At 35.1% G+C, this 12041-nt stretch overlaps 1 protein-coding gene across 1 annotated transcript in view; it reads right to left on the bottom strand.

Moving 5' to 3' along the window:
- Positions 1 to 12041, bottom strand: part of LOC140750996 (uncharacterized) — a 342338-nt gene that overhangs the window by 134740 nt on the left and 195557 nt on the right. The window contains exon 4 of the mRNA XM_073084780.1: positions 5127 to 5262. Coding sequence (XP_072940881.1) covers positions 5127 to 5262 — 136 coding nt within the window. The remainder of the gene's footprint in view (positions 1 to 5126; positions 5263 to 12041) is intronic.

Here is a 12041-nt window from a genome sequence, read left to right as displayed (position 1 = left end):
AGTTTCTAAAATTATTTCAATTGAGAAATTCTTGTTGTAGAGAATTAATTAAAGTTTATAATCAAAATTTAAAATTGCTAAAATTACTTCAATTTAGGAATTCTCCTGGTAGATTCAACAAAGCTAACAGAAATGACTTCCGAGGAAGGACACCAAGTCGCCGTGCAAGACGGCGCTGCGTCAGTAATTATAAACTTTGCTAATATCTCAAAGCGGGCTGTGCATTAATCTTGCGCAAAGTGATCGAGAGCTCTCCTTGTAAGATAGTACGTTACACTACCAGTTCTGTTCTAAAAATTAAAAATGTCAATGTTTTAAAATTATTTAAATTGAAAAATTCTCATTGTAAATTAATTATTATAAAATATCAAAATCCCATAAAATTATTTCAGATGTACTCGTGGATTCATGAAGACAATTAAAAGCCCCTAAACCGAATTCAACGGAAGAATTCTCATTGTACTTTCATAAATATAATTTATAACCAAATTAAAGATCGCTAAAATTACTTCAATTGAGAAATTCTCGTGGTAGTTTCATTGAAGCGATCGTTCGATTGATCTATTTATCGAAGCTGACTTCCTAGGAAGGACACCAAGTCGCCGTGCAAGTCGGCGCTGCGTCAGTAATTATAAACTTTGCTAATATCTCAAAGCGGGCTGTGCATTAATCTTGCGCAAAGTGATCGAGAGCTCTCCTTGCAAGATACTACGTCACATTATCAGTTTGCTAGTTCTGATAACTCAATCAATAGGTTTAGTTTACGTAGTCTGTCGTATAATTGTTTCAAAACCGGTTAATCGACCTGTAATACATTTTTAAGTATGTATATATTTTCCGATCCGAGGTTCGAATGCCAGGCGCGCCTGATTTAGATATTTTTGTATTAGAAATTAATTTCCACTTGCTATAACGATGAAGGAAAATATAGTTAGGAGACCTACGTACATACTTGACAGATCTCAAAGTTCTCAAAATATGTATGTGAAGTCCACCAACACACACTTGGCTCTTCTCATTCTGAGAGGAGACCCGTTCCCAACAGTGGAATAACAATGGATCGACGACATATATTGTAAAATAGTGAAAAAAAGAATTCTGATTTAAGAGTTAAATTGATTACAAATCGGGAGATCGAAATTCAGCTTACTCTATCAACGGACATCAATTAAACAATCAACATCAGTGATAATAGGAATTCATAGAACCAATCGATTACTATTAAAAGAGCTATCGCGAAATCAATCACTCGAATCATTGGAATCGATTTTCAAACAGGAGTCACGTTTCGGCGCTAATGAATAGTCGCCATTTTGAGCCATCAATAATAGATTTCAATCCGAGTCAATTGGATCTGACCCGACGCTGCCGTTCACTCATTCAACGCAATAATACTATTTTATGAACGAATTTCATTATTCATTACTTGTTTGGTGAGTCAATTAAAAAAAAGCGCTCCTTGTACTGAATTGATTTGATTGATTGATTATTTCAAATTTATATTTCATTATGATTGATTTCATAATATCTTGTAACGGTAGAATCCAATTTATTTATTATTAATTGTCTGTTTTTCCGATATTGATAACTTGATAACTGATGATTTCGTTTTGATAACTAAAAAAAAATACGAAACTAATTTTTTAAATATTTTAGCGCGAAAAAGTAATGATGGCCATTAAAAAATTCTGACATAATTTTGCTGTAAAAGATTTAACCGGCTTAGTTTGGGTATGACGTAAAAATATTTTATAAAGTTCCTCAAAAGCGGAACTTTTGTAAAATCTACTTTAATTTCATTGCAGCGCATACAGCTATCGTTTTGACATCGACCAATAAATCGTTCTTTTCAATTCCGCTCGAAATTCTAGTAGCTGCGGCATGCATTTTAAATATGTTTTTTTCTGTATTTTTTAATATTGAGAATAATAAAATTTTATATTCAACTCTCTTAAAATAAATCTTATATATAAAATACTCGTGTCACAATGTTAGTTACCGTACTCCTCCGAAACGGCTTTACCGGTTTTCACCAAATTTTATATGCATATTCAGTAGGTCTGAGAACTATCAATGAGGCTACTATCATTTTTTCATACCCCTAAGTGATAAGGGTTGTTTACCCTTAACATTTTGATGTGAAACATCTATAGCCGCACGTAGAACCGATTTCTGGCGTGGCAATAAATAGTCATCGTTATCTGGAAAAAAGTCGTAATATTTTATTTTATCATTATGACATATTTAGTTCCTATCACAATATGTTCTTTTCTGCATATTACTTTTACAAAATAATGTCGATGTTTCACATCTGCCAGGCGTCCCGTGACGGCTCACATTTTTTTTTTATTTATATGGCACGTTTGCCGGGTCGGCTAGTAAGCTTATAATAGTAGAACTTTATACAATTTGGTAATCCTAGATACAAGTAGATAATAAAAAGTAGCTAAATTTTAAAAGTGTCCATAAGATTTTTGACAAGGTTTATTCACTGTTATGTAATGAATTATTGTTTTAGCTTACGTTAACTGGGTACAAAAATAGATCTCTATTATAGCGGAACCTGTCGAGTCCAAAAGGTATTAACCAACCATACACTGAAATCTCTTGGTCTATTCCAGAAATTATCACGTACGAACATAGCGACATATGGTTAATGTTATATAATTATTTAAATAACATTTTCTTTCGTATAGAACTCAAATTCAATAAACCAAAGGATCATATGGCATTTCTGCTTATTGTTCTCCATTTAATCAAATAAATTCTTTATGGCATAGGAAATGGTAGCCAAGTCTCCAATTCCATCTAGTGATAAGTGGATTTTATACGAGGTCGGTAAAAGGCGTGCATGTCGTAAAAGACGAAAGAAATCGTGAAAATCGGATGTCATAAGAGAAAGTGCTCTACTAGTATACTGATAGTACTTGTGTTCCGAATAAGTGTCCGGTGTCTATTAATGGGACGTTAAGGATGGTTTTCCACCAGAGACTTAAGAGGTAGCTAAGCGGTGAACAAACCTTAAGCGAGTTAAGCGATTTTGCGATATCGTGATCCTAAGCTCGCATCCGTAGCTTCAATCCTTAACTCAGATCCCACCATATAAAAAAAACGAATCGAGAATTAGCTTAGCATAGCTCTAGATTTGTATTGTAAGAAAACTAAGCTAAGCTACCTATGTCCATAGCTTTGCTTAGAGGTGTGTAGCTAAACTTTGGACATGGTAAATCATGTGATGATGACATACATGACATGTAAATCACAAATGTCAATAACAATGGTACGCATAGTCATATCCTACAGAGTGTAAGTCAAATGCCCTGTTAAAAGTGTAAAGACACGAATAAAAATATAATACTGTAGTGAGCGAGAAATAAAATACTGGATGCGGTGTGGTATGTGATAGGATACTTTGTAATATTATTAAATCTGCTACGATAAAATTATATTAAGTTCTAGGAGTAAATATTACATTCGAAAATATTCCGTAATACATAGGTACCTTCCGTATTTTGGACTAGTCTATATTTACTTTAGAATGTTCTCTCTTTTTTATCTTATTCCTTGGTTTAAAAGTACCCTATAATAGGTAGACTGCAGATACTTTGTAGACCCACGTTAGTTCAAAGCTAATATTTAATTTAATTAAAAATAATCACCTTAAATTCATCACCAAATATCGCTTATATGGTTAAAATACTCCAAATACCATCATATATGCGTAAATATCTATTTATAATGCATTTTATTATACGCGTAGATATGACACAGACAAAATTTCAACGTGCCACTACCATAGATTAGTAAAGATTACTCGCTCTTAACAAGAAAATGTAACCCTTTGACTTTGAATATTAAATAAATGTAGTTTTTAGATCGTTTACGAATGAAATGATGTTACTTCGCACTTTTTCGTCGATTTCGTGTCCACACTGGGCATGTCGGCATTGTTCCGCGTAAATTACACCATGACAGCCATTAAACGGCTGACAGATCTGTCAGTAGTTTAAGTCATTTAATGGCTTCCTTCAATTACAAGGCGGTGAGATATCTATACTTATCTATGCCCACTACTTACCATACCGCACCCCGAGCCGTAAATAAACCTGTTTCAATTGTTACCATTTCTCGGCCGGTGAAATGGTGTATTTTGTTTGTACTGTTTAATTTTTTGCGTTTTGTTCGCGATTCCCGAAACAGGTCAAACTCTTCGTTAGGGACACAAAAGTGGAGTTTAAGCGGAATTCTTTTCATAAATTTCAACTGACGTTACGTTTGGCTTCAAGGTTGAGAGTATTCAAAACAGGTTAGATGTTCACAAGCTTTCAATTTCAAAGGGATGTTGAACTGAGGCCCGGTCTTAGTGCTTTACTATTTCGTGATTTAGCGATGCTTTGGGAAAAGGTTCGGAATGTAGGTCGAGGTGAGAACGGAATATTATGCATGGATCCTGTATTTTTGACCTTTGATCTAATATTTTGGTTATTATAGCAGCTGTAATCTATCGCTTTATTTAGCATTATAATAAATAATATTGAGAATAAATTCCAATAGAATTGATAAGGAATTATACTATAGAATATAGAAATTTAGAATAAAAATAAATAAGATGAACTTAGCACGTCCAATGTCCATTGTATCAATCAAATAAATAATTAAGATTATTTTATGAATATTGCACAAAAGATAAAAACGTAATATAACAACGAACAAAGCATTGTTTTTAACTGCTTCTAAGTTGTTTTGTCTATTTCATTTTCTTTTTTTTTAATTTTACCACATTTTGTGTACTAACTTAGTTAAATCTATTATCTATTCGTATAGCCCCAAAATAGAATGAATCTATCAGAACCTATCTAAAACATTTAAGACTATGTCATTTTGATGAAGAAATTGTTATCCAGATGTGGACCGTTTAATCCACCAAACATGATATATGGGATATAAGCAGCTTTTACTGCGAAAAATACTATAGTCGTAGATTAACCAGAATGTCAAGAAATATTTAGAGTATACCATTTTGACATAATTATAGCTACATAAATAAAATTACCTACATACGTAACCCTAAATCCACCAAAAATGACTTACATCATATATGCAACAATTACTTGAAAGTGACTTACCAACAACATGTATATAAGCAGACCGTACAGCTGTATGGAAGGAGGGCGCGTCGGCTGACACTTCGCAGCGGTACCGGCCGGCGAGGGCCCGCGTGGCCTCCCTCAGGACCACCTGCTGGGACGTTGATCTGGACACCTGGAACAATAAACGAGTTTAGAACTTGGGCTTTTGTTTCATGTTCGTAATCTTCGATTCACTACTGATTCAGAGTAACTAGAGAACTATTTTAAAATAATAATTATCTGAAAAAGGAAGTCATGTAAACTATGTCAAACCCACAACAATAATTTAGCCGAATAGGACTACCCGCATGGCGAAGCGGTCACCATACCGGTCTAACGCGCAAAGGGTCCCGGGTTCGATCCCCGGCCAGATATACCTATATACAAATTATGAATTTAAATTTCTGTTTCTGGGTCTGGGTGTTTGTGTATTTGTCTATGTGTGAGTCCATGGCACCCACAACACAAGTAATCCTAGTGTGAGGCTGTAAGTGTAGAAAGCGTAGAAAGGTGGTAGAACCCTTTGTGGTTCGACTCAGGCGGCACCACCGCCACACCAATTTCTGCCTAATAAAAGCAGTGATAGGCGCTGCTGTGTTCCATTTTGAAGGGTGTGGTAAGGGAGACATACTTTTCCGAGGCGTTCCAGTTTAGTCCTCAGGGGTAGCGGCGCATCTGTGGCCGGCCTCAGGTAGGAATATCTATTCCTATCTGGGGTTGACTACAGATGTCCATTGGCGGCAGTAGCCACTTACCATCAGGTGGACTGCATGCTCGTCTGCAACTCCTATATTATAAAAAAGGGTGTAAATAATTCAACGACACCTCATGTGTTGGAGTGGAAGCAATGAATGAGACATACACATAAATACATACAATATACGAGTACATACGCTTGAAAAACTGTTGTCACCGCGTGAACCATATTATTATTTAATTTCTATTTTAGTATTTCATTTTATTGTAGTACTTGTTTTTCTTTTTAGGGTTCCGTACCCAATAGGTAAAAATGGAACCAGAAACGATACTGTGATTATAATATATCTGGTATACTAACTATAACCATATCATATGGTATAATAACGAGGCTATTGCAGTCTTTGTAAAAACAATTGTATAAATTTAATGTTTGGTACCTCTGTTTATGCTTTTCTATTTGATTTCCATTGCCTTCCGAGATAAGTTCTTGCGTTCTGTTTAAGTTTCGTTAGATTTCCATCCGAGTTAATCCCGGTTAAGCCACACATCCCCGGGATTTCCTTAAGTGCATTAATTGCAAATATTTTAAGACACAAATATATTGCTTCTAAATATATTCTTCGATCGTATTTCAAGGTTTTTAATGCCTATTGCCTATTTAATGCCTATGAAATAAATACGTTTCCAGGAAAAATAAAAGTAACTAGGAAATCTATACATATAAAAATCAATTTCTGTTCGTTAGTTTCGCTAAAATTCGAGAACGGCTGGACCGATTTGGCTAATTTTAGTGTAGAATAATTTATGGAAGTCCAGGGATGGTTTAAAAGGTAAGTAAATATGAAATATATTTCATAAATAGATTCTGAGGCGGTACAAAGTTTGCCGGTTCAGCTAGTATTATATAAAACACCTGACCTTTAAAAGCATAAGTCTATGTACCTACCGCCTACAATTTAGACAAATCTAACGACACCTCATATGTTAAGCTCGTCAAGTGTTTTAGTGTGCAGGATGTGCCAAAGAATGAGACATACATACATACATACAAACACTCAAAAAACATTACCGTCCGCGTAATAAATTATTTCCTCGTGTTCATCTAAAACTTATGACGAAGCAAACGTTCTGGTAAGAATAAAAATAGTCTAAAAAATAATCAAAAACATTTAAAAAATCATACTTAGGCAAATAAATTCTACATTTATATGAATAAAATTCCACGAATATGATCCCCTAACCACGCTAGAGGCGGAGACTAAAACGAAGAGGTTATAAGTTTTATACACAAAGACATAACGTTCATAATAAAAACTCCCTGTAAAAGATTTTATTGTGAACGAGCTGTGCCCCGCGGTTTCACCCGCGTTTAATTGTACTTATACATTTATGCGCGGAATGCTAATTATTTTTCTAAAATAAAAGAAATCTTTATCCTTACAACATCAGCTAACTGCCAGTAAAGGCCCCGTCAAAATTAGTCCAACCGTTTCGAAGATTAGTCGTAACAAACAAATAGACACACATGCAGACAATAATTATCACAGGCAGACAATAATTTCAATAATTATCTTAGGGCCGCATACTTTCATTCTGTTTGTTATCAGTACAGTATATACCTTCATAAGTATAGTAAAAAGCTGTTACTTTGGCGTAAGGCGTCCCCTATTTTACAATGTGGTATTGTACAATGTTATTGTAAATCACAATAACATAGTACAATACTTTTTATTGTACAATAAGATTGAAAGGCCCTCTGAATCCAAAAGAGCAATTACATTGCGCAATAATACGAACTGTTTAATGTTTTCGTGTTCAGTCGAAAATAGTATTGATCCCGTGTTCTGAAAAATATTGCGTTAAACTGACTTTACACGGTGCAATGGAAAAATATGGTGCAATATAAATTAAACTTTCAGTCAACTATTGTGCAATTTTCCATATTAAACCTAAACGGTCAATAATATTGCACAATTCATAATACTGCACAATATAATTGACCGTTTAAGCGGCCTCTTACAAACAGACACTTCAATTTTATTTTCATGTATAGATATCAAGCCGTGGATACTTTTCTTGTCCCGGCATTGAGGCTATTGAGAACGATTGCTCAATTATTCATTACAAGCAATGTACCCATTATTTTATTTCTTTCTTCCGAATAAACGGTAGAGACTCGATTCTTTGCTCTTTAAGCATGTTTGGTGTATTGCATAAATATTGATGACTTGTTCAAATAATATTTAAGACTGGTATTTTGGAATATGCTTTTACTACGAGTTAAGCGTTTATATTATTTTATTAAAATTGTTTATAATCAATATGTCAGATTTAGAAATGAAACAACCATCTTGGTCTTTAGAAGTCGAATTTTTTTGATCTGTTTTAGTTAGAACCCATTCCATATGGAGTTATTCACGTCAGTTACAATATACTGTTGGACTGTAAAATTGTTTTCTAATCGAATCTTATGCGATAAAAAAGAAATATTATAATAAATACCCTTGAATGTCCCACTAATGGTCTCTCGCTATAACTGGGACTATCCTGGAGCTGAAGGAGAGTATTGTATGTTGCTTCAGCTCATCTCCACAAATTGACAGAAGGACACCAAATCGAACACCAATTCAACTGACGGTATCACATACCCTCCAAAGCAATCAGCGGTCAGCCATCCAACTCCTGACCGAACACGACTTTTAACTTAATAGGTTAGGAATTTAGCCACTAGTGGTCACCCATCCACCTCCCAATCGCACCTGACTCTTATCTTCGTAGAGCAGTAAAAATGTATTCAACTAGAGTTCATACATATCTAACTCCATATTATATTTCACTACAAACATTTTTGACCCAGTTGAGACCTGCTTAAAAACGAAATAAAACAAAAGGTACGGCAAAGAACCAGAGGCCCTCAATTTCTTTTGACGCCCTCTCGTTCCCTTTATGACGTTGTAAATAGAAGAAGGAGAACATTCCCTTATATAGCGCACACGTTATACTAATGGTGGAGTTAGAAGTCTTGGAAAACAAAACTACTGAATTTGTTCATATACCATAGTTCATACACGTGAATTGACATTTATAAAATACTAGCTGGCCCGGCAAAGGTTGTGTTGCCATATAAATAAAAAATATTACGGGTGAACAAACCAACTACTTAGGGATATGAAAAATAGACAGTAGCTGATTTTCAGACCTACTGAATATGCATATAAAATTTGATGACAATCGGTAAAGCCGTTTCGGAGGAGTACGGTAACTAACATTGTGACACGAGAATTTTATATATAAGATATTTTCTACACTCATAGTACCACACTAGGATTCCCTGTATCGTGACTGCCATGGACACATACATAGACGAATAAAAAGCCCAGACCGAAAACAGAAATCATTTTTTATAATAAAGGTGTAGCACATGAACATGCAGTCCACCTGATGGTAAGTAGCTACTGTCGCCCATGGATATATGTAATCAACTCCATATAGGATTAGATTTCTACCTTAGGTCAGCCACAGATGCGCCAATACCCTTTAGGACTGGAACGAAGCCGCAAACTTCCAGCTGGAATGAAGCTGGAATGCTTCGGTAAAGTATGTCTCCCTTACTACATCCTTCAAATATTAATCAAAAATCCCAAATCTCAATATTCATTCAGATGTTAATCATTAGATGTTCTGTGAAAGCCCGTCTGTGGTGAATCCTAAATTTTGTATGAAAATCCTAAGATTTATCAACAACTATATACTAGCCAACGACCACCCTAATTTAATCTTAATTTAGGATGCAGCGCATCTGTCTTTTGAACTTCAATCCTATTTGAGGTTGAGACCATAGCCCAAAGTAAAATGGTTTAAAATCTTAAAATAAACATGAGTTGAAAACTTTTAAACAGTCTATAAAAAATCTTTAAGGCTTTAGTAAGATGCGACATAGATCTGTAACAAAATAAATGTTGCAACAAAATTCGGTTAAAAATAGAATACACATGAGAACAAAGCAAAGATACTCAATGGGTGTTCAAAGTCAGAAAAAGAAGTGTCATTACGATTCGATCTACAATAAACCATTGACTCCGCCCTAGTTCTTTCATTGTTTCAGATAATGAGAACCTTCGGGTGAGATCCGGAGTCTATTTATTTCGTAATTCTAAAACGGATCGGTAGAATGTGGGCTTTATAAAGTTAATGGAAAGTAAAGATTAACTTTTTACCTGAACGTTTTACACACGTTTTCCCAAAGGAGCATGTAGTCCATCTAACGGTAAGTGGCAACTGCCACACAAACAAATCTGTAATCGACCCCATATAAGACAGGAATCCTACTTGAGGTTTGTCACAGATGTAACGCTCGCTACCCCTGAGGACTAAGTTGAAATGCTTCTAATAGGTATATAAAATAAACTCTTATTTTACATACCTATTAGAGATACTTACATACATACTTATTACTACATTCTTCAAACCAAAACACAGCAGCGCTTTACAGTGATGTTAATCAACAGTAATAAGTACCGCGGTAGTGCTTTCGAAATCGAAACATAAATTCGAACACCTTCTAACTACTTGCATTTATAACTAGCTGTGCCCCGCGGTTTCACCCGCGTTAATAAGAAATAACGCGGGTGATACCGCGGGGCAAAGCTAGTTCTAAAATATAAGTAGCCTAAGTTATTCCTTATCAGATGAGCTACCTGCCAATAAAAGTCCCGTCAAAATCGGTTCAGCCATTTCAGAGATTAGCCAGAACAAACAGACAGACAGACAGACAAAATTAAAAAAAAATGTTATTTTGGTATATGTACCGTATATATATTCGTATGCATGTAGTAAAAAGCAGTTATTTTAATATTAAAAACTACAATTTTATTTATACGAGTATGTATAGATACTTATGCAGTTGTCTCTATCCCAAATCCCATACAAAACCCATCCTTCATCCATCAAATATATTATACAGAAAATTTATGAAAATATACCCATAATACTTAGATTCCCAACCCACGTATTTACTTACTGCTTAGTCGTCGTCCATTTAATAAAGCGATAAAAAAGCTCCAACAAAGCTCTGAGGCAGTCGGGTCGTAATTAATGCGTGTTTTTTCCATGCCAGTGTCCAGCAATATCCTACGTCCCACTTCGCTTATTGAAACGACATCGGAAAATGGCGTACGCGATGTGTAGTGGAAGAGCCAAGTTCTGCTCGCGGGAGTGCTAGTGCTGTATAATGTAATTTAAATTCACGTCACGCTTGAAACACTGAACTACGTTTAATTTGTACGTCTATTGAAACCGCATTTGATTTGTCAATGTTAGTGTGCAGGTGAAAATATTCGAAATATAACTAAATTTAATTTAATCTATACAATCAAGACACTATTTTTCAGTGAAAACTATATCTGTCAGTACCAAATCTCCCTTAATTTTTTAGAACATCACTCATATAATATTTTTAAGGGTATCAAATGCTATTTGTACCTTTCAATGTGGCAATTATCCAGGCTATACTAATAGCACAAATCCGTTATTTAAACAGAAGTGCCATGCTTATTAGCGTGGCTTCAAAGATTTGGTTAAACCATTTAAACACGTATTGAATCCCCTACAACTAGTAGTTTTACTTGGCCAATAACTGCCGTGCGCCAAGACCCATCCCACTCAATGACCCAACTTGTTTACACTGACCGCGTTCATTTTAATTTCTTTCGCGACGTCTTTTATCGTCTTCATTGTCGAGAACTTTGAAACCTTTTTGTCTCCTTTTGTAAAGATAATTTTATAAGGGAATTACGTTTTTTGTGGGAATGAAGCTATATAAATATCGAGACGACAAATACTTTCTTTTTTCTTGGAAATAATGATATTAGCAGACAGTGTCTAGAATTTCCGATGAATTTTTAACGGTTTCTTACCCAAAGAATTGAGAGCTTTGAACTGGTAAATAAAATTAAAAACTCCGCGAATAAAACCATAACCAAGTAAAATTAAAAATAAAATATTTATTGCACATATTCCACCTTTTTCCACAAAGTTGGACATGTAGTAGGTAAAAATCGATTGTCCCTGTAGTTCCGGGACCAGAATAGGGCTACGGTATCCCCTGCCTGTCGTAAGAGGCGACTAAAAGGGGGCTTCCGGGGTTGCGGACGGCAAGAGTGGGAGCTCGAACCGTCCGGCCAGCAACCCCGGGATGGACGGCGGTATGTGTGG

This window comes from Epargyreus clarus, unplaced genomic scaffold, assembly GCF_041222505.1.
Source record: "Epargyreus clarus isolate Ecla_fem2 unplaced genomic scaffold, WU_Ecla_fem_2.2 ptg000021l, whole genome shotgun sequence".
Lineage (NCBI taxonomy): Eukaryota > Metazoa > Arthropoda > Insecta > Lepidoptera > Hesperiidae > Epargyreus > Epargyreus clarus.
Note: the sequence above shows the minus strand (reverse complement) of the source record. Positions and strands in the feature narration are given on the sequence as shown.